Genomic DNA, 24,791 nt, shown 5'->3' with positions numbered 1-24,791 from the left:
TATATATATATATATATACGCTTATAATAAAACAAGGACAAGTTGATGGATATATGTGATGAGAAACAGTCATATTATGTTAAGAATCTCCGTAATATATAATGTCTACTTTGTATAGTAGAATTTATACAGACAATAAAATTTATACAGATAATGAACAAATTCCGGAGAAGAGAGAGCTTCTTCGCGAGATATAGTGAAAGAGATTGAGAATGCATTGGGGGACCTCTTTAACACTATCTATTGCCGAGCGAGAGATCGACCTCTGGCGAAGTCGAGCTCACCAGACAAGATGTCTTGACAGACGAAACACAAATGAGATGGAGAGACTTCTTCTTTCTGTCGGGACGTTTTCGCATTTTCCTCATAATTTTGCATTGTTAACTGGTAGCTGAGAAACATCGTACGCGCTTGACAGAGATTTACCGTCAGAAAAATGAGAAATAGGGAGAGCGGATCTCTTCTCTTATCGTAGAGTAACGCGGTGTCTTAAAATCCTGCTTTGGCTAACACATTTGTTTTACAATAATATGATTTATATTAATCTGTAATATTTTATTGCACGTTTTATTCGGAAATTGACGTGGAAATTTTCATAAAAATAATTTATAATATTAGAATATTAATGACATTAATAATAAAATATTTTATGGCATCTAATGCGATTGAAAAAAAAAAAACATTCTAAATCGTGAATATTTTAGTGTAAAAATATGTTGTGAAGTAAAAAAAAAAGTATATTTTGAAGGTACAAACTTACAATAATGTGTTTGTTTGTTAATAATGAAAATAATATTTTAAAAATGTAGACACACTGATGCACATTAAAGTTATCGTCTCACAAAAATTGATGTAAATATAAATGTTTAATATAAATATAGAAACGAATTAAACCGTGAAATTCTCGGTGCACTTTATTGTGCTGTTAAATAAACTATGTATTTTATATTTGCGTTTTACTTTTACATTCACAATCGGATTAAATCAATGGCTTTAATGATACGCACTAGTGCATTCAACTGAATTCACTGATTCAGAAAATCGATGAGCATTGATTTTATATACATATATGTAAGTCTTCACGATCAGTAATTTTTTATTCAACGACAATTGCAAATATTCTGCATAGACACTTCGGTGCGGAGACGAAAGATGCAAATAACAGCGACGTCTGTCGCTGACTAAGATTTCTTTGTGAATATTCAGAAAGGTTCATTGCGAAACTGCATCTAAAGCCGCAGCTTTAAACACGTTTATGTTTGAGAGCGTACTAATGAATTCATTCAAATCGGTTTCTGCTACACGTTCACAAAGAAATTTCGTGCTCGTGCGATTATAATATGAACGTTGTCTTTGCATCTATTTAGCTATTTTTTTACATACCGTTGAATACCTTGAGTAGAGGTGAACAGGTGCTTTACACACGTTTCCTTTTTTAATCTTCAACTGATGATCGAAGAAATGGTACTTCAATATTCCTCTGGATTTAATTTTTAATGCTCCCTCTCGTCACAGATCGTATAATTTATTTTTAATTATACTTTTATGCAATTTACTCATTCAACGCGAGTATCCTGTATTATTATTATTTTTTAGCTATAACAATATAATAGAATTGATATGAGTTACTTCATATCTATCACTTTTCGGATAAATATTTAGATTATTACATATTAGAATACATATTAGAATAAATTTCTCTTCATCTATCTGTTTGTCTGCCTACGTGTTTAATTGTAGATGCTGCTTTAGCCAAGCGTTGATCGGTGTGCCGTTGCCACGTCGACGTCGGTCGGCAACTCGCGCGCTGAAAGGATGCCGGTATAGAGTCTAATCTGCATTTTAAACGAGCCGTACCGCGAAGAGGGAATCGGCTTGTGCACGCCTGTGTTCATGGCGCGTTTACTGGCCAGACCCGTCGCGTTCTATGCACCGCCCGCATGCATACATCCCGTTGCCGCATCCGTGGCACGTCTCGCAAGTTGCCAGATCGCATCTCTGCGCTATTCACCTCGGTTTCCTTTCCGTGGTGAACCGAAAGTTCTACATTGAAGCATGGTAACATACATATTCAACGACAACGCTATATTAATACGAAGAGAATTAACAATTTTTTTTGTTATTCCGTTGAATCGATCAGTCTCGCGTTGATCGCTATTATTCTTAATACTTAAATTGACATTTATATAGACCACGTAAAGTTTTTATTAGTAAAGACGCATTGAATTTATAGCTTTGATCTCGTCCTGAAAAATTCATGAAGCATTGTGTTTAAGCATCGTGTTAGGAATAGTAATATAGGAGATGAATAAATATTAGCACGAAGTAATTTAAATATATCGGTTAAAATAATACAGGATATTTTTAAGACTACAAGTGGGCTTATCGTTCGATTACATCAAACATTGTAATAAATCTAATAAGATCCGTTCGCATTTTTTCCTTGTATTTGACGATTTTAAGTCTTTCCGCTTTAGATTTTTATTATCTTTCACACGAAATGTCCGTATAATTTTCTTCATCCAATTAGCCACGCGATCTTAGCAACACTTTGAGAAATTTAAATATATCCGATAAAGATAAATTCAGGCGAATTTACGCAAATTACAATTAGCAACGTTGGTAACCCGATACATACCGCCGTAAATCCGCGCTCGCTCTCTCTTTCCTCTCAACCTCCGTGCTCGACCGTTATATTTTTTCGCGCCGGAGACGATCGCGGTTGAGACTTCTCCATTCGGATCGAGAGACGCGCTCGGGAGCGCAGAGTGAAAGACATCCGACTCGGAGAAGTAACGATGTCATGCCGATTAATTTGATCGCAACATACACAGCGTGTTTACCACGGGCGGTCGGCGGGGCGCGTGCGCATTTTTTTTTTTTTTTTTTTTTTTTTTTTAACAGAGTCCGAGGAACAAGTCCGCGAATCGTTTCTCTCCTTCGCGCTCTCTCTATCCCTATCTTCCTCTTTTTCCCTTCTTTGCTTCCTCACTTCCTCGCGGCAGCCAGATCGCAATCAGTCTTGCCGGACTTTCATCAGATCGGGCCGCTATAAAATGTGTTTCGATGTATCCGCTCCGATACTTCCGCGCGTGCTACTCCAACTCGCGTGCGTGTATCTTCGCTCGTGTGAGTCACGTAGATGCAAGCTCGTCAATGCAATCGACCGTGTGGTACAGCAGCCGATTAATGAGCTCTCGTCGCATGCACGCGTCTGTCACTTTGACAGCATCCGGCACGGCAGTCAGCGCGTCTCCTGTGAGCCACCCTTCGCTTTTATCTTTCTCGTTTAATCGTCTATTACGGATTTTTTTTTCTTGGATCGAATGGATGTAGCTTTAGGGAGAACGTGTATTTGTGCGCCGCTCTCGCCGCACGACCGCATTAGCCAGTTAGGATGATGCCGATCGTAAAACGGTGAATGATTGGTGAGTGATTTGAAAACTTACCAAGTCACTTTTATCAAATCGGTAGATCGACAAAAAGAAGGTAGATCGTTTCTAAGTCATTTCTATTTGTGATTTATAGCGAATTCGGGCACTTGCACACGCAAGATTAGCACATATTAAAAGCTGCTATATTTGAAATTAGCTAAATTAAATGTAAGGATATTTAAATATTTTTAATAATCAGAGTTATTTAATAATAGTGTCACGTATTGTTTGGCAGAATAGAAATGTATTTTTTCATTGTCAAAATTGATTAAATTATATCATTTAAGTATTTTATTTGGCAGCCTTTAATGTGCACTAATCCAGTGTAGTTCAGGTCATCGATTTCACGATTACATGATTAAGTGTAAAAGTATTTAAAACATTGTTTTATTATATATATGCGTATAAGTGATTAATTGAAGTATTAAAAGAAAATATTAAAAATTGAAGTATTTTTTGATTAAAATTTCCAAAATTTATTTCGCTTTACTTTCGTACAAAGATAATAAATGTTCTTTATTTCTTCAAATTATTTACGTCTTTTTTTTTTATAAGAGTAGAAAGTTTATGATTCATATCTCTCTCCTTTGCTTCTACAGCTTACCGGCATTAAGAAAGTAAGCGATTCCAATTTGTTGAAATGCTTCTCAACGCACCAGCTTCAAACTCGATTTGTACCAACGCGATTATACTAGTCGCGCGTAACGGTTAGCGCGAAAAGTCGCCGATAACGTTAAAATTATTACGCGGCGATGCAGCGAGAGGGCGACTGATAAATTCTCCTCGTCCATGCGTCTGAGAAACGAGCGAGTATCGAGAGCGATGAAATTTAACGCACCAGTATTCGCACTTAGCGGCCTAATGCGAATTCCGCGGCGATAAGGTCTGATTTACGCCGGCTCTCGCTAGACCGCTGTCCTGTCGGGACACCTTCCGTTTTGCTGGCCACCGATCATTGAAAACATTCACACAGGGTTTCCGAGCGTGGCGTAGGTAAGCCGTATTGCACGTAAATCGAGGGTGGGAGGGAGGAGGCAGTAGATACATCGGTAAATCACGCAGTGAAAGCCGCTTAGTTTCGGCGCCAGATACATTCTCTCGTACGGTGTTTATACCGCTAATGAGACACTTGGTTGACAGGCAAGAGGGCCTCTGGTTTCCTTATCGCGCATCATAAACGAGACGTCCGTCTCGGTGTCATGGTCAAACAACATGGCCTCTGCATTCTCTCTCGTCACACTGATTAGTGCGAAGGCGATTACGAGAGAGACTTCGACCGTTGACAATCTGTGGCATTGGACGCCTGATGAAATTTTGTGATACTGCGCTTTCCCCTTGCTGCATAGTTTCCACCTTAATAAAAAAAAAAAAATTTTTTTGGAGATACGAACAGCAAGTGAAAATTGATGAGAAAACTGACGTGAAACTCGAAATGTTTTTATTCGCAGATGTGCACTTTCAAGGGCTCGAATTAACACGATATAGATGGTACCGTTGCCGAACATTCTTTTTAAAAATGTATTTTTAAAAGGAAATATAGTGAGCGGAGTCACAGCTTAATTTTTTCTGGTGGTTTCATTTGCATCATAAACAATGTTGGTACCTAATAAAAGCGTCATTTTTACATTGTGCCAATGCTGATATGTCTCTTTACCGTGAGTTTATTAGTTTTGCGTCAACGAATTGATGAATCGTCGTCGAATGGTCTCTCGATCGACACCGACTCTATTTGATAAAGTTCCCCACGGAATGCAGTCGTGCGTGTGTCTCAGTCTCGATAATGAAAATCGTGGACGACCGAATGGGTGCGTTTCATTTGCTTTTAATTACGAACCCGAAGCACGCTGTGTGCACACAGTTGCCGCCCTTTATTTGCGCTATCCTACCGTCTAATTGCTTACACGACGAGTCACGTAGTCGCCGGTCGACATATGTATGTAGGCGTTATTGCAAGGTGCACTCGAGAGAGTTCTCGCACCTTCGGCGATCTCTTCTCCTTCCAAGATGAGGAGATATGAGTCGTAAGACTCAATATTAAATTAAATGCGACGGTGTGGCTAGAAATGAACATCGCGATAGTGCCGACAATTAGCGTGTGCTATTTGATAGCATTTGATAGTAAATACTTTTCAGTTTTTTACATTATTTATACAGTACGATATAATAGTTATTATATAATATATCAATGGAGTTATATATTTTTCGATTCAAAACATTATTAATGTCTGAAAGAATTGTTCACTAATTGATTTTTATTTGTGAGCATAATTGTTACATAATTAGTACTTTTTATTTAGAATCATGCTAATTATTACATGACTCAACCATTATTAATGCAATTAACGTCAAACTTTCTAGTGTTGATGTTGTAATATTCTGGCATGCACAAATACTTCAAGATTAACACATTCCGCGCAGAATACTTTGCCACTTTCTTTGCTTTGTGTGCGAAATGTTTCGACTCCGATTAAATTCCTGCTCATCAACGTATACTTTTCAGCAGAGAGAGGACAGTTACTGACTGACTGCACGTCGTTTTAATTCTGAATACGAGTATATCCTGTAAAATCAACGCAATTAACATACCGCTTTCCAACGTCTTAATTCCTCCCACGCTTTCATATACAATCTGCCTACAAAAAATATAGCTTAATTCATAGCTTTCGATTGATAGCTACAATTTTATCCTTAATTTTCTATTTTTTATTTGAGTATTTGAAAACATCAATTTCTCTTCAGCGGAGTATTCGGAAAACGACGTGTGCGGAAGAGTTTAGCTTTATCGAAACATGATGAAAATTACGATGTTTAACGCGAAAGCATCCACGTGATGATCAGACGCGAGATATGACATGATCCATTTGTCTGATTGCAGGGAAACGAGGCGGTGGTGCCCGAGGGCTGGCCTCTGACGTTAGGCGGCAACGGCCTGATCCTGCAGCTGGGTGAGCTCGAGGCGTCCGCACTGCGTCTCGGGGAATGTTACCTTTGCGTACGCAGCGCGGCTGCTGCAACTGCAACTGCAACCACCTCGTCGGTCAACGGCGCTACGACCGCCGGTGAAGCCGTCGAGCAAAATACCGTTGAGGTGAGTCATGTCCCTTTTTATTTTTTTCCTTCTTTCCCTGTATCCCCCCCCCCTCTCTCTCTCTCTCTCTCTCGTTGTCGCAAGAAAGCCGCGCCAGTGATGTCCTCCATGTACCGCCGCGAGAGAATGACACCTCCAACCGTCGAAAAGACTCGGCCGGAATTCTCGGCGTTCTTCCCGCGTGATCCTCGACGGGGTCCTCGACATAAATATTAACAGTCATCGGATGCAGGCGCGTAATGGCACGCGCATTATTAGATGCGCGCTTAAGCTTCTCTCCGAGCAATAAAGGACGTATATCTGAGAATGCCGACGGAGCATTGTCACGCTTATAACGCTTATAACGTTTTCCCATATTCTTAGAAATGTGCCAAGCTAGCTGATTTATCGTGACAATGAGTTACGCAGACCGGCTGAATTCAATATGCTTTTATAAATACTTGATAAGAAATATTACAATAACATGATAAACTTTCTTGTAATAAATTTAAATCGTATATAAGTTGAAATCGTGAAAAGTTCTCTTTCATAATTTTATAATACTTTTGATTAATTTTTTATAATAAGAGTTTCGATTAAAATATTGTTTGAATAAAAATTCACTTGAAACTAAGTAGAGAGAGAGAGAGAGAGAGAGAATTAAATTCCTTTACTTATTAACAATTTCTTTGAAATATTAATTGGCAATAGATATTATTACTACCTCTATATTTTTCTTATGGAAGAATTGATTTAAAAATATAAATGTCGTTAATATGAAAATCGGAAAATTCTTGGCTACGGGTAATATTCTCGTAATATTCTCAACGTGGACGTAAATCAAATGGACAATAAAGAGAGAGAGAGAGTTACGATCAAAACTGCTGCTGTTTGCAGATAGCAGTAGTCTGGCGAACTACGTCGATGAGGGCCCCGGGGATCTTGGGTTGGGACCGTGAAGACGAGTTTATGGACTGGCGGGACCTGACAAACAAGGGTCAGCCGAGCTCGTCGAATACGGCGAGCGCAAATCTCAGCGGAGCGCAGCCCTCGAGCGTGATGAAAACCACCGGTCGTCCGCGACGAAGATCGCGCGAGGACGCACGTCCGAGGACACGCGAGATCAACAGAACTAACAGCGCTGAACATCGTCGGGAGGAGGCCAGGTCGATCGACAGGCTGGAACATCAATTCTGTCGTGAGAATCACACGATCGGTGAGTCCGGTCATACTGCCACAGTGATGAAGTCCAGGTCCGCGTCCAGTGTCAACACTTGGAAGGACGACCTCGACGGCGACGAGGACGAACTACGAGATCGAAGCACGAGTTGCAGAGCGTGTTCCAAGAATTCCTCTAGTCCCATCGGCGGCGACGAGAGTCGCGCCAAAGTGAAGCGATGCACCAAGGTGGTCTCCCCAACAACAATGGAAAAATGGAAGGAGAGCAGTAGGTGCGAAATGCGTAGCAGGTCGATCGCACCGGAAGATCTGAAGAGTCCTCTGCAATTCGAGGAAAGCGTTTTGCGGCGAGACGACATCGCCGATGATTCACCAAAAGATCTCGAGGACAGATTGCGGAACGCAGGTGGTCCAGACGATATTAGCGACGAGGATCTGCCGGCATACATAGGCAGTTTGCTCGTCACCGTCGAGAGAAAAATCGAAAGGGTCTCGCTCGACGATATGACGTTCCCCTGTCCGGCGTGCAGGAATATAGACACGGACGATCCGTTGCTGGGATGCAGATGCGCTGGCGACGACTGCGGCTGCGGCGAGGATAACTGCGATTGTTCTCCCTCCGCGTCCGTTTCGCGAAAGGAACAATCTGCGAAGAGCTTCGAAGTGGCGGGAATCAAGCATATCGACAGTGACGACGAAGAAGAAGTACGAATGGGATTTGGTAAGTAATTTACACACATATATATTTTTTACTTTTATACGTAACAATAAGAATTCTTTTATATTTGCGTAGAGCAAAAGTATGTCCTTAAATAATTTTTTAAGTATTTCTTGCTGATAATTTCTTCGATCAAGTTAAATTATTTGTAGCGCTTAAAAAATATTGCTAGATTTATTAGCGATTAGTTGACGAAAAATACAGCCTTGTTTACAAGAGTAGATATCGCGACGGGTTGAATTTCGCTTCCGGAATGACCGTCTACATCGAAGGTATGCGATCTAGGAAAACTCGCAAGTTACTTCTGCCGAACCGGCACGCCAGCTGCTCTCACTCGACGAACGCTTTTATGTAGGCATGCGTGATTTACCGGCGACTAAACTCGCGCGGCGCACCGTACTTGAAATTCTGGCTGAAGTGCAGCGTAGGCGGCATATCTTGTAAAGTGGCTACTTCTTGTCATGTCGGCTGTTAAAAAATACGAACGCTACTCGTGCGTCGAATCGATGCTTGTACTTCGTTTACGCTCGCGTGAAAGAGTTTCATTGGGGAGATTCCAGTGAGTGCGAATAGAATCGCTGTACTTGCGTGACGTTATTCCGGTGTGCACGTGCTCGCACGAATGCGTGTCTTACATCCCGAAGCTGCGGCGAAGTTTACGACGGAAATATTTTCTACTAAACAAAGTACTGGAAATCCGTGGCGTGTATTTAGCAGAGGTTTCCGCATTAACTCGCAACTTATTTCGTAATAATCCTTTCATAATTTAACGCACGGACATAATTAAGTTTCAAAGAAAAATATTGATTCCATTATTATACGTGAAAAACTTAATCTGAAAAGAACTTAAGTTATTGTTTGACAAGTTATTATACATTAGTGATTTAATGGATAGACACACATTCAGGAAACTATATTTATTTCTAAATGTACTAAGAAAAATGTCTGATTGAAAATAGATGAACTAGACGATTTTGATTGTATCCATCAACATTCTGGTTATTTCAATTAAGAATTCTAGTAGATTTAATCAGAAAATGTTAATTCGTCCATTTTCAATTAAAATTCTAATTAATTCAACCAAACGTTTCTCTCAGTGTTGATTTATACTTTTATGCAATCAATTGTCTCTATTATTGTTTGAATTTTTATTATATTTGTTCAAATTACATTTGTCATAAAATTACATTTAATTTTATTCTTTTGACTCTTAACGATTATTTTCCATTTTCACAAATGCTTATTATTTCTAAAGTTACGTTGAATAATTAAGAACAAATGTAGTTTCTCGCTTGAGTTGAATCTTAAATGTTTTTGTTACACGGTTCTTGGGACTGTAAACTTTTGTGTCACATGTCACAATCCCGATTTAATCCGTCTCCCTGAGGGCATCGTTAACGAGCGATGACTCTCACGCCGACGACGCAAGCGTAATTGTAACGGACGAGTATGCAAATTGTCGGCGCATTCGCTTGTCACTCGATCTTTCGTCATGGACCTGGCCAAACGAATCACTCGCTGATACGGGCCCGACTGGGTCGGACAGTACTTTAAAGTCTCGCGGCTGTTCTCGACCGTCGATCTCCTTTCGCGTCTCTTTCCTCCCACGCTCGTCTCGGACCGCCTCTTTGGTAACCGCCGCCGACAAGTTTGCAAAGTCAAGACCTTTTATCCGAAACGACGCCACGTCCGCAGCTTCGACATAAAAATGAGCTTACAGCATTCGCCGTTTCGTAGCGCGACTTTTTACGTACCACGTATAATGTAATTTGTGTGTGCCATTCCATGGGCAAACTTTTCTTTTTCTTCTTTTTTCCTCTCAGCTACCGCTTTCTTTATTTGTCGTATGATAACACGACAGTTAGAGTTGCAGAACTATCGCCTCAATCTATAGACATGTTTGGAGAATTACTTATGATTTAAGTATAATTTAGTACAATGTGGATCTGTTTAACGGGTGTAAATATTATGAATAAAAGAATTCAATATATTGTAATAATTGAGATATGAGGAAAGTTATGTACAAATTGAAAAGTAATCTTCATTTTAATGGTCAGTAAAAACGTAAAAAATTTCGATTCTTCTTTGAATAGATATTGCTTCGAAAATAACAGATGTAATAAAGTTGATTAGATTGATTTAGTAAATCTTTTTACAGCATTACAAATGTTGTAACTTGAAAGATAAAAAGAAAGTTAATTGAAAAATGATTCTATAAAAGATAGTCTTATATATCATAACGAAAATAATTTTTCTTGTAAATTGTCATAAGGCTGACTAAAAAATAACATTGAGTCAAATACTTGGAATAATAAATGATCTCTTCCGGAGAAAAAAACAGAGAATATCATGTTACGATACCGCATTAACTCCTACCGTGCACTCAATTATGTAAAACTGTTTATGCAAAACATACGGACGTTGTACAAATGTAATTATCGTAACGATAACCATTTGATTCATGTCTCCCTAAGTCCAGGATTGGTAACGTAAGACATCATGAATCATTGAATTATTATAACTGATTTGCGCTCGTCTATTGCAGCAACCCCGGTATACGTGCTCAAACATGTTTCTTGATTTTCCTTGCAACCGGCAGTGTTTGCAATGCAAGAGGCGAGCGACCTGCCTCGACAGTGAATGAACGGAGTAATGAACTTGTCAATGAGTATTCGTGCTAATGAGATACGACAGTGAACCAGCAACTTTCTTTAAGAAACGTTAACGACAAACCGAAAAATTGAATAAAAAAAGTTGCAAACTGCATTTACGGATGTTTATCAAGCACGGATCAATAAATTTTTTGTGAATCCAATTGTTGAAATTTTGTTTGAAATTGGATTTTGTGAAAAAGTATATTACGTTGAATCTTAGAAAAATCCGCTGCTTATTCGTGTTTTAATACAAAACAAGTTATTACAGTCTGAATCGATGCAATGAATTATAATAAATATTATAAATTCTGCGACAAAGAATTTACATTTTTCTAGCCAATGCACGATTAGATGTACAATAAAAAATATTAATAATAAAATATATAGTAACAAATAATTCAATAATTGTAATAAATTATTTTTATTTTGTATTCAGAGTAATCATCAATTTCAATACTTATTCTTTCGATTTAACCATGTTTTCCCAGCACTCGATTGTCGAGTTTGATAATAAAGAAGAGAAAGTAATATTTTATCAGATATAAAGGGTTTCTCACAGTATGTAAATAAAAATAATCGATGAGTCGTCGTCTAGTCATTCGTATATGATAATCCTCTATCTCTATTTCCCTATCTCTATTTTGGTATATTTGGCAATCAAGTGCGAAGAACCGGTCGTCACTCTTTCCCGTAACGTTCGTTCTGCTGTCATCGTTCCGTAACCTGCGTACCCGGCGTGGCTGTGCTTGCGGCGCACCACGCCATGCGATCGGACATGCCTTTGCGCCGGTTGTCGTGTTTCATTAGCACGTGGATATCTCATTGACGGCGCGGCTCGGCGGTCTCGTCGGTACGATCCATTCGTTTTTTTTTTTACTCGCGGGTTTGTCGGCACGCCGTGGAACATAATCCGCCCCGTCCGTGCGACATAAACGCCACTGCCCACGCACGAGGGTGCTGTGAGTAGAGGAGGATATTGTCGGGAATGACTTACGGCAGCTTGGAATGCATTCGATTTCGCTGCCTTTGGCGAAGGCCGGCAGACTGAGTAGACTCGCGAGAAGAGAGAGAGAGAAAAATAGGAGGGAATATTTGCTATCCCTTAGATTTTTTTTTCTGAGAAAATTGATCTTGTCATGTGGGACTAAATTGCAATTATATGATAAAAAATGAATGGACTGTAAAGGTGGAATTAATTCTATCTACCGTGAAACGTTAAGCATTATTTGAGCTATTAAGATATGCACTTGACTAATTGAATTTGTAATCTTAATGAATAGATGCACTACGAAAAGAATTCAACGTACATATTTTGCAATAGTCGTTTCGATCGTTATCAGTAGCATCTAACTAAATATATGTTAAAATAATAATGATAATTCTACGGAGTTTCTATACTGCGCTTCTGTGTAATAATTTCTTTTTATTGAATTTTATTTATATGACAATAATTTGTTAAATCTCTCTGATTAACACTGTGTGAGATTACTAGAAAATTCATATTTTCATATTCTTATGAGTGTGACGATTTTGTATTGATGTGTTTCCACCCTACAGTTCGACACGTATCAATTTTCTGGAAATTATTTTCATTAACGGATATCTCACCGCTCAATTAAATCCCTACAACTGGCTCTGCGTTACGTTTTCTTGTTCCAAAAAAAAAAAAAAAAAAGAAAAATTCACTCGCGGAAATTCTTTGAACGGCGTCGTACCGCGAGATCCTGACTCCCGCAAGAACCGATCTGGTATCGCCGCGTATCGTGGCGGTTCATTCTCGGACGGTCGACAAGACACAGGCAGGAAGAATGCGGTGGGATATGTACTAGTTTTGCCACGCAACCGGCTCGAGAAAATCATCAACTTGGACTTTAACAGCGGCAATAACCGCAACTTCGTATTAATAGAAAGAATAAAAAGGAAGAGCCGCGAAGATTTGTTAGAATGTTTTAATCCCCTCTCTCTTGCACTGTTCCGAATTTGATGTATTAACAACGCGTATCTCATCATACATATTCAAATAACATTCCTGAGAAAATATGCATATATTAAACATTTGCTAAACCTCGGTTGTCAACAAGTACATGTTTCGGTAGCGATGTAAAATTTACTAGCTTTCTCACATGTAATCAATTATTGTTCTTTTCTTAAATTCTTCCTTAAATTCAGGATATGTAAGAATATGATAAAATTTATTCCTATATTTTAAAAATTTGACATGAATAATTTATAGGAATTAATATAGGGATTAGTAAAATAATGCAAAACATTATTAATAAATTGTAGATAATTTTTTTATTTAACAAAAGTGTTACAGACTTTATCATCTAGGTTTGTGTACTCACGATTTGAACTTCGAGTTTTGTTGGAAAAGATAAAATGAGCCTTCGTTAGAACATGCATTTATTCTAACGGTAATTATAGCTGCTGAACAACGCGACGCTCTCAACGCGGCTGAAAGTCAAAGGTTCTCGCGCGAAAGCGAGAAATAGCACGAAATATAAATACGCGCCAACGATCAGCTGATATCGATGCAGCGCTAATTTTTCGCGGTGGATTATTATACCGTGCAGGTGAAGAGAAATTATACCTAGAACGCAATTTAATTCGCTCACTTTATTGTTTCTCGCGCTACATCGCGGAATTTTATTGCTCGATGTCGTCGGAGACATGTGAAAGCCAGTAAATTTTACGAGATTCGCTATCGAGACGTACATGTCGATCGGCCGACTATTCCCACGCTTCTTTTTCTTGTGAAGAATGTCGGAGCCGTCAAAGCCACCGAGGTTTAAAAGCTTTTTTTTCCTTCGTAATCACCTTATTAACTCACTGATCGTGCTACGAACTCAGGTAAAAAAATATTTTTCTCTTACGGACGAATTCTGTGAAGAATATACCGTCTTTTAATCTTACATATTTACCACATTTTTATTAAACAGGATTATCGGAGATATAAATTAGCGATATTACGTCAAATATATATATAGTGTGTGTGTGTGTGTACGTATATGTCTAGGCACTATCACATTTCTTTTTATTAATATTTGATTATATTTCTTTTTATTATTATGTGATACTTATGATAATTGTGAGTTCCGTAAATTTGCAAATTGAGCGTCACGTATTGTTTTCTTTTCCGTACATTTTAACCAGATTTTTATACACATGTCTCTTACCTATTTTTTTTTTTTGCTCAATCGCGACTAACGGTGCGATTTTTCGCGACACAATTGCTTATACGAGTTTAGAGCGAACAGTTAGCGAAGCGTGACGTATCGCCGCGAGCTTCTGCATCGCCACCGTGCGTATCCGGGGGTTTCGCGATTCAATTGAAGCGTTTCGTGTGGTACATCGGGCGAGCCGTGTTGCGTCGGGTATCCCGTGTTGCGCGCGGGTTGATTGAACGTTTGCCGGACTCATGGACCGGCTATACTTAGTAGCTCATTGATCGTCCCCACGGCGGCCCTCAATCATATCTACTTAAGCGAGAATCAAGCGGCTTCTACAATGGAGGCTGTTCACCTCTCGCGGCGCGCGTTCCTCCGTTCGACGCGCGGCGTGTCGAGCGGACGAGCCGATGGGACGAGGAATTATCGTCCGTTCGGTCAATCGTATTCCGCAATTACACTCATCACGTCCGAGTACGCGGGGTTGCTTGTTTGCACGAGCTAATAGCAAGATTGCCCAACTGTTTACTCCTCCGAGACGACCGTGTTCGCTTATCGAGGGTGGTTTATCGATTTCTCACTTCTTACACAATTCAATTACCAGCAGGACAATTGGATTAATTCGGAGCCTTATTATGCCTGTCAACGACGATTGAGTTAGATGAGTCTCTCCCCCTTGCGACTTTTATTTTCCGTAAACGTCGCGTCGCTTTCTGAAACATTAATTATGATGTTTTTGATGAAATTATCGCCGATCATATATAAGCTTCGGTATGGCTATTGCTAATCGAAAAGTTTATTGCAGTAAAGTCTTTCTTAAATTAATTGACGTATTGCTGTAATAATCCATCATTTTAATATTGTTTCTACATCGAGAAAGAATGTATGCTATGGCATTATTAATATTTGTAAGGACCACGTAATGTTTTATGACATATAAAATGAACTTGTAAGAGTGTATGCGCTTTTCAGAGCTCTTTTTCCCGTTGGATTTTTATTTTAATGACGATCGTCTCGTCCGCTTTCACAAAATTCTCGTATTATTGTCAATTGTCGAGGCGCACCTTGGATCATTAGATGGAAAAGGGAAGTTGTCGCTATTAATCATAATGCAGATAGCGATCAAATTGCCATCACGGTATCGTAAAATCTGGTAGCACGGCCGCCGGTGGATCTTTTGATCCGACCGTGAATAAAGCGATCTTCAACGAGCCGAATAAATGCCGCCGCATTACACGGCCCATTACGCCATGACGTTATTTACAAACAAACGCACGGCCGCGGACGCTATAGAAAATAAAGAACAACGCAGCGGAAGTCCATTAGACACTTCCTCTTATTAATGCGCGGCCTCCTGTGCACGGGGTCTTTTTTTTGCATGGAAAAAAAGTGTCGTACCTGAAGTGGTATAAGCTGTAAGGCCTCATCTACAATAGTCGCACGTTCTGTGTCACAAATCGTAAGCTTGCTTTACGACAGCCAATCTGATGCGTCAATATTAAAATTGACTTGATTATCACAAGAGCTTGCGACCTGCGACACAGTTTGATGAGACCTAAAGCGCGCGTGTAAGAGTTACAGTGGTTACAAGCAAAACGAGACGTTAGCCAATACTGTATGGGATTACTATATTTTACAGAGAAATTGTATTATGTAATTTCTATTATATTTGTTATTCGCGTATTGCTTGTACGTATACTACATTCAAATGCATTTATGCAAGTATACGTATTAATCACGAAATTAATTATAGCAACAGTGACATAATTTTAATTTGATTAAAAAACGGAAGATTATGAAGCTAATATTTGTTATAAGAGAAAAGATAATTAAAATAAAATTAGAATATTATTGATGAATTTTTGAAAAATTAATCTCTTTGAATGTGAATCATAGATTACAATAGAAAAATTTTTAGAGGATATATGTTTTAGCGAAATTATTGACAGTTTAAATTTACGTATTAATAAATAAATTTAAATGGATAAAATTAATTATGTTTTATAATTGATGAAAGTGCGAGAATTATACTACAATATTACAATAAATCATAGTGCAATAGATATTATTGATTTAAAGGGACGAGAAAAATCAAAGATGGAATACGTGTGTTAAAGATGTCTCGCGCGGCACGTTAGGCACATGATCGGGACAATTACGTGCAGACCCCGGTAATTAGCACACTCCATACTCGCGAAGGAAGTCTAATGGTATTTAGCAGATTCTTCCTAGAGAATCAACGCGTTGAGAGATTCTCGAGCTTGAAAGCTGATCGTCGCGTAAATCGTTTCCAGTTTCCATTTGCGATGTTAACTGCTTCCGCTAAGAGCCGGTTGCACCAGATTTCATTGTCGATGCCTCCAAATGGAGAACATGCTGGATAATGCTTGATAAATATTGTCATAGGATAAATCGGTCAGGTTCAAGGAGATTATCGAGATTTCATTCGATTGCTACGTTACGTTTGCTTTTTTTTTTTGTATCACTTAACGACGGATTCTCAAACAGCATTCTCAGAAAGATATTTCTTAAATGTATCTAAGTGAAATGGAGCAAAATATTTTAAAATACAAAATTTATTTTAATGAAAATTTTACGTTTTTATTTTATTTTTTATATTTACGTTAAAATGTGAATAATATATATTATTTGTTTGCAATGATTATAAACCGCGCTATTTATTTATTCGTGACATTTCGCTCGTTTCACACGAGAAATATAAGAACGTAATAACGTTTTATTCATTTGTACTGCGATTCGCAAAAACGCTAAATTCCATATAAAGATCCTAAACAGTTTTTTAATACATGAGCACTCGACGGATTTCTATAGCAATAGAGTCACGGAACTTGCATGAAGGAAGTCACAGAGACTGAAGATTAAGACCACCCAAGGAGCCACGGTGTTCGACTTACTGAATCTGACAAGGACATTGCTCATGATCCTCCGAATAACCGTTTAGCGAATTATACGTGTGATTTATACAGTGACTATCCCGTTCACGATCTAAACAAAGATACATCATTTTAATTGGAACTTACATTTAAAACTACATTTAAAACGTGGAAATTTTTACAGTCTACCTACTTTATGCGTCCCAAAAGATTCCAATTTGAAATGTCGCTTGAGTATTAAGCATGAAGCTTTTTTGATATCGCGTGTTATTAATAAATAGAAAGTACGAGGGGCGTTTTAGAAAAGATCATTGTGTTCGCGTACGTGAATATACGGCAAAATTAGTTCCGATTTTCTACAATCTTTTGTTTTTTAATTTCTAGATTTCTAGATGGAGATACAATCATAAAATTATTTGTGTTAGAAATCAAAAATTTGCAGCAAGGATATAAATAAATTAAGTTTTACGCTTAAGTTTTATTTTACTCTATCTTGAATTTCATCTTTTAGAAACTACAATGTAATTAGATTAGAAACTACAATACAATTTTATCAGTATAATTCTGATTCTGGAAATACCTATTCGTTTGTTGTTTTCTGATGATCCAAACATCCGTTAGGGCCTTTCTGAGTTAAAACTGTCGTGCGTTCTACCCTTTGCATCTTCACAATAAAGAAACGGCGGGAAAATGTCGAGAGGTCATAGACATGCGGAAACACGCTGCGCCAGACCTCAAGACGTCGCGAATGGAAACGTTTAAATTGCAAACGGCGCATCGTAAAGCGAGAGGATCCAATCAACCTTTGCTTACGAGTCAATCGAGTCGGCGGTCTGCGACACCTATCGCTTTATGCTAATACAGGCGGTTTCGTTGCTGGCGAATAGGTTCGCACTGCCGCAGCCGCGTTGAAGACCAACCTGCGAAGAGCATTAAACTCTAAGAATTCTCAGACGCATGACGTGACAGTCTCCAGAGCCTAATAATACTTCGTATACACCATAATACCATGTAATCCTAAACATATATTCATATATTCATATATTTTTATATTGGCACTAAACGAAACTTGTCAAGAATAATAACGGAATGAGTAGATCAATGAATAGGCAAGAAAAATATATTCGTAGATAATTGTTAACTAAAATTATCTATTTAGTTGCAGCTTATATTTCTTGATAAATAAATAAAAGAACTTTTAGCTAACAGTAAGCAGGTACATTAATCTTAAAATGAATCCGACATAAAAATTCAAGTATAAAAATCAGTATTATATTCTGAAATGTCTGTCAGAACTTCTAGCGGATCAGTAGTGTATGCCAAGGAAGGAATGTACAATATTAGAATTCTAATTTTAAATTCTATTTCAAAATAATATTATGGACTCTGTAGGCGTCGTGCAGGTATTTACACTTTAAAATTTGATGCGAGTGCAAGAGAGGTTTAACGGTGACGAGATGAAAATTATCCGACTCGTGTGTGCATCTGATAAAGAGAAACGGTATATTTCTTCAACAATAGCATTGCCGATATAGTAAAGCAGTAACCCGAAAGTCATTACTCGGTCGCTTCGTTTCTTAAGCATCTGCATAAATAAGATGCCATAAAATCTTTGAAGAGTCGAGCTCTATGAGACGCGATATGTTTTGAACTGTATTCAAATACAATATGGCTTTTTTGATGTAACGATTATGATTTGTAAAGGAATACTATATTTATGCGACATTTGTACATATTGTATGAAAAACAGTTATCAACACGAAGTAGGTTTTTTTAACGGAATGAGAAAGTCACAAAAAATTGGAGTACTCGTATTGTTTTGCGTTTCGAAATAATATGAATTCATCAATGGATTTACAGATGCGTATATGCAAAGAACAATTTTTTTTCTAAGATACCGTCCTGCAAATATATTTGCGTATAAAAAAATAAAACTGTTTAATCACCTATGTGCAAATAGAAAAAGTCAAGAATCTTGCTTGATTAGCCATTGAAATTTGAAGTATTCACGAGTGGCCACGCAAGTAATGCTTGCATCGAGAGTCTAGCAATAATTTCGCGTTGAAACTATTCGCGAGATGATACACTGTGTCTAGTGTAGCGACAATAAATCCGAGGACGAAGATTTATGGCGCTGGGAGTGGTTTCGGACTTGATGCGTTAACATGCATTAACCCAAATACAAGAGCAACCACCGCGGGCGAAACGAGATCGAGTGCGAGACGAGTGTTCTTCCGTTCCTGTGCTTTGATCCGATCTTTCGTGTCTGATCTTGAGGTAGATTGGTGACGCGCGCGAAGAACGGAGTACCGTATAAAGTGAAGCGATTAGGGACACACTTTGCGCCAAGTTGAGGAGGAAGAAAAACTGAAAAATAGGTCGTTTCACTTTCTTCACGCGCGTCGTATAAAAACGACCGGCGGATTTTGTTACGCCGTTTTTCATCGTCTGCTCCTAATTACCGCGTATCGCGATAAACTGTTAGCTGGTGCTAGAGGAGAGGTCACTAAATAAAATCATCGCGCGCCGCCTGATTGCGCTTTCGCGCTATAAATCACGACGTTAAGTCGCGTGCTAGCGCGCATCGAATTGCGCGGAAGTTAAACGCTAAAAACTGGGATTAAACTGACCCAATGCTAACGTGATTAATCGGCTTAAGTCATGGAAAGTGGTATTATCCTGGAGGTAATAATTATTAGTTCGATGTTAGGCCGCGCTTTTACTATTAGATCGAAGACGAAGTGCCGCTGTATTATTAACTATGTTCTTTTAATTTTCTAACAACGTAATTTGTTACTCGGCTTATTTAGATACTTAATAAACGTATATTAGCTACACATTTATCAGTTAAAAAAAAAAAAAAAAATTTAAAAAGACGTTATAAAAAGGAATAAGATTTCATTATTTAAATTAAATTTTATTTCTAATTGTTTGATATTTCATGTATTTTATATTTTTTATAAAATATTTCAATTTATTAAAAAAAAAAGTTTAAAGAGCAGTTTATTAACATTTCTTTTTCAGAACTTTTTATCGTCTTAAGTCATTATTTTTACTGTCACCTAGTTTTTTGAGGGGAGGGGGGAAGTATTTATTTATTATTCTTAAGAAGAAAATATAATGTTGCCGATGCATTTGGGGAGGAAATTTTAGCACGATGGATGTAACTGTATCAACTTTCCGTCGATAGAACTCTGAGATAAGGCAAGGCCTCGAATCGCCAACTGCCAGAATGAACGATCAGTACAGTGGACGATCTCTCGATTCCGACGACAGTCACTGCATAGAAAATGGTTTAATCTCGTTTTTAGGAACACTCTTGGCGACTGCATTTAGACGTATCGTACGGCGTGTGCAATAGCGGCGTATCCGATTGCGTATCGGTGACCTCGATCGCCTCTCCATATATCTCCCGCTCTTATTATCTCTCTCTTTTTCTTTCTCTTTCTCCCTCCTTCCTTTCCATTCAATTCGTTGTGTCAATGATCCCACGCAGATCCGAGAGAAGGAAGCTGCTTTGCGCTCGCACGAGGTTCATTCGCTCAAGTGAATTATGAACTCCCCGATGTTATTAGCTGTAATGAGAAAATTATTTCTCGCCGATACACTTAACGTTCATCTCGACCATTATTTTCTTCTTACAGTTTACATACGCGATTGTATTCCATTCACATTTATCTACCCTCCTCTACTCTAATTGATCGAAAGACGTTCATTAGACGTTCTTGTTCCTTCAATCTCGCTAGCAACGAAATTTTAAGGCCGCGCGTTAAATCACATAATATCTACGAATATCACACACTGAGCAAAGATTATCCGTAAATCTCGAAGTGAGCGGAAGTTATATAATATGAGAGTTTCTAATCTAAAAACAGATTTACGCGTATCGGCGTGTAATCTCTTTCAGCCGTCTCTATTACAGAAATATAATTGCGATTTTCTATCGCAAATCACTTGGACGTTTACTACTGCGCGATACAGTCTCGCGTGATGCCGCCGTATTCCCTTCCGCGAAATCCCGCGCTCGGGATACCCGATTCTCTCAGGTTCGTATAAATTTGTTTACTCTAAATTATGACTCTAATAGATACGGTCGCGTGCCTCCCGACCGTTTCTTCGTTGGTGCATCGCACAAAGAATTCACATTACCGGTCGGTCTCGTCAGCTGTTCCTCGCGTGGCAATCGGCAATTACAACCAATTCTGTACCGATCAGCGGCCGCTGATTCGATGGCGCAGATTATCTGTCAATGATTTCGAACTTGATCGTTTCGACGCCTACAAGAAATTAGAAATCGTCTCCGTTCGAGAAACAGCTCGGAGGGAAGTACGATAACAAGCACGATGCACGGCGGATTCGCCGTGGTAGCTACATATAATTTGCATAAATAATATCCACCGATCTATCGGCCGATAATCACTTCCCGTTTATTATTCTGAGATACGTACGCTACTTAATTATAATTATTATCGACAACTAATTTTCGTAACTATTTTCGTAATTATTAGGACCGCCACGATAATGTCCCGTTGCATTATTTTACTGCGGTGAATAAATGTAATTAGACAGACGCAAGAGCGACGCGCTTATGAATTAAGGACAATCGGGGGGGACGGTATTTCCAACTGCTCATATTCTCGTTATGCTGTTTCTTAGTAATGAAACAAATAGGTAAATATGATCGAACGTGATTTATGGCTGTATTGATAAAATAATGATAAAGTAATAAAATCGCGCGCTTGCCCTAGCGGAAGTTCCTATCGCGAGAAATAAAACGATACCAGCTTCCGTTAATTCATGAGTAGGGGAGTGGTATTTTATATCATAATCAGCTGTGTGGGGTGTATTAATCGTTATTATTACTTAGATATCGCGCGCACGAAGGTGTACATTTTTTTTTGTCGGTACCTAACCTATATATTGTACATAGCTTGTATTCAGAACGCGTTATAACGATTTAGAGTGCACTTAGCATATAGCGTTCATATTACGTATAGTAGAATTTTAGAATATATGTATATATATGTATATATATATATATATATATATATATATAAACATATAAAATAAAAATTAATAAATAGAAGCGCGTACTTTTCTATAAAAGCACTGCGTTCTGAATATGGATCACAATGTTCTGCTGGTAATTTGATTTGCTTAACTAATCACAAAGTTAATCGCAAACTGATTAATATCATAAGTTTGAACAATAATACAAAACTCAATGCAGAGACAAATGTATAAGAGACATAAATATATTAAAAATTAGATTAACATTTTTTATTTTTGATACAAAAGAACTCTTGTCTCGGTGGTTTTCTTTTTGTAAATAAATCACGCAATTTCTCGCATTAGTAGAACTTACAGCCAACGGAGAATGAAAGAACATAAGAAATCGATGGATAACCAATACCTTGTAGAGCTTATGCATTGTTTCAACTATGTTGAAAAAGCGATATTGCTTACATTATTGACCATTGGCTCGATGATTACAGCGATGAAGATTTACGTATTTATTCAGATAACTGTTCTTTCGCAGTTTTCCACAGAAGGCGATATAGAGCGATGAAAGAGAAACTGAGAAGAGGCTCTTCGCGTTTCTTTTACAATTCCGTCGGAGTGATGGATGAGTTCTTCGGAGAACTGTCGTCGATAAATCACCGATAACCGTGTTTTTTTTAACAGTCTGTCTTTGTTTTTGCCGTTGCGCCGACAACGCCTCCCGTAAAATTGCATTTGTGGCGGCGTCAGGTCCGTTGTCTCGTAAAATGTACACGCCTATGGACGTCATTACCACGTAATTAACACTCTCCCCTTCTCCTGTTCCATTCCTCCAGCGGCGTAATGAGTTCGAGCATGGAAATTTGCATGTGAATCTCTCGCTACGGCTGCCGACATACCGCAAAACCGCATCCGCGAAGTCATTCTCCGTTTCGAGCTATGCGGGTACGAAGAGAAGACCGGTCTGTTGTTCGTGCATGTGCGGACGCAATCGCGTGAATGCACCTGGCAACAAAATTGGGTCGCGTGTCACGCCTGTCATCGCCGTTCCGTAAACGTAGAAGAGTGAACTTCCGATTGTGTTTTCAAATGGTGAACGATAGTAGACTCGTTTGATGTTCGAACTATGTGAAAAACGATATTAGTTATCGGTTGTCGATTGAACACAGCCTCCGGTAGAACAATTCCGGATCAGATAGCCGTACGAGGAGAGAGAGAGAGAGAGAGACGGCCGTTGTGGATTCTCCGGTAATTGCCGATATGATATGCATGAATAGTTAGTAAACGCCATGGCGATTGATTGGAATTGTTTTGCGAATGGAATTAGCAGCACTTTACCGGATACGTCAATGCGTTTTTTACTCGAATTTTTCTCCTATCTGTTTAAAATTATTTTTCAATTGAATCAAATTAAAAGTTCGCTTCGAATCAATGACAAAATGGAAATTTATATAACTTTGTGGAAAATAATCGTAAAATGATTTTCAAACACCTTTATTTTTTGAAAGCCTAAAGATTCTACTTTAATATCTTATTAAATTTTCGTCTCGATTAACAAAATTTGTTCAAGAAATTTTTGCTTACGTGTCACTATTTTTAAATCGAGATCGCGCAAAGTTAATAGAAAGAAGTTTCAACTTTGAATTCACGCGTAGAGTTGAAAAAAAAAAATGGTTTTTAATCGATTTGAAACAATCTGAAAGTCTAAAGTCTCCTCTTTCAAACACTCTTTAAGAAATTGAAATACAATTTTTTTGTCGCCGGGTTATCGCGGCTTCGAATTGGCCAGTATATTTCACCTTTTCATCACTGCAAATAGCGTTCTCAGAAATTAACGTACTTTCTCTAAATCACAGACACCAGGAGGAATAATAACAGTTTGAATGTATATCAAGGTGTAAGTGGTTACAGACTTTTATAGGCGGCTGGACGCATTAAGAGAACTCGCGATTTATGTTTCAGAGATGGAAGTGGATAATACCATCTTACGTGCTCCAATTAATTCTAAAAGTAAAATTTTATGAACAAATTTCTAATCCGATCGCATAACTTTCGTTGGATAGAGTTCTCTCTCTCGCAAATTCAAATTACACGTTCACAATACAACTCATTTTACTCGCGTTATATACATACTTGCACGCGGAACGGTCCACGTGCGTATCGCGTGGCGTCCGCAGCGGACCACGTTCCCGTTGAGACAAACGCGGCACGTCGTCGCTTCTCACGTGCGCACGGCGAGAACTAATTGATCGTATCTCCGCGCGTGTTTAATAGCCGACCGCTTTTACTGCATCGGAGTAAAGTCGGCGCGGCCCGACACGGGGGGGGGGGGAGGGGCAAGATCATGGACGGCAATCGCGTCCCGATTTCGCTGCGGATCAATTTACCTAACAAGAGCGAGGACGCGATAAAGTTGAACCCGTAATTAACGTCTACCGGTGAAACGTCTTATAATCGCTTAATAAGCGTTCGTGTGCAAATAGCGTGCGTTAATTGAAGTACACCCAGGGCGTCGTGTGGCCGGGGCGACTAGAGCGAAAATGCCATGACGCTTCTGCAGTACGATAGTTCGCAGTACTACGTGGAAAGATTCTTCGTAACCGGTTTAACGACCGATAGCATTAACTTGTCTGCAAGTGCAAACGATAAAACTTTTTCCGGGCGTTTCGCAGAGAAC

General features: G+C 38.7%; 1 protein-coding gene across 2 annotated transcripts in view; it reads left to right on the top strand.

Moving 5' to 3' along the window:
• LOC108751526 overlaps window positions 1-24,791 on the top strand; it is a 305,551-nt gene that overhangs the window by 157,117 nt on the left and 123,643 nt on the right. For both annotated transcript variants that reach the window (XM_018491760.1, XM_018491761.1), the window contains exons 4-5: window positions 6,310-6,522; window positions 7,399-8,401. In XM_018491760.1, the coding sequence (XP_018347262.1) occupies window positions 6,310-6,522; window positions 7,399-8,401 (1,216 nt within the window). The remainder of the gene's footprint in view (window positions 1-6,309; window positions 6,523-7,398; window positions 8,402-24,791) is intronic.

The sequence above is a fragment of the Trachymyrmex septentrionalis genome, unplaced genomic scaffold (genome assembly GCF_001594115.1).
Source record: "Trachymyrmex septentrionalis isolate Tsep2-gDNA-1 unplaced genomic scaffold, Tsep1.0 scaffold49, whole genome shotgun sequence".
Lineage (NCBI taxonomy): Eukaryota > Metazoa > Arthropoda > Insecta > Hymenoptera > Formicidae > Trachymyrmex > Trachymyrmex septentrionalis.
This window is presented reverse-complemented; position numbering and strand designations above follow the sequence as displayed.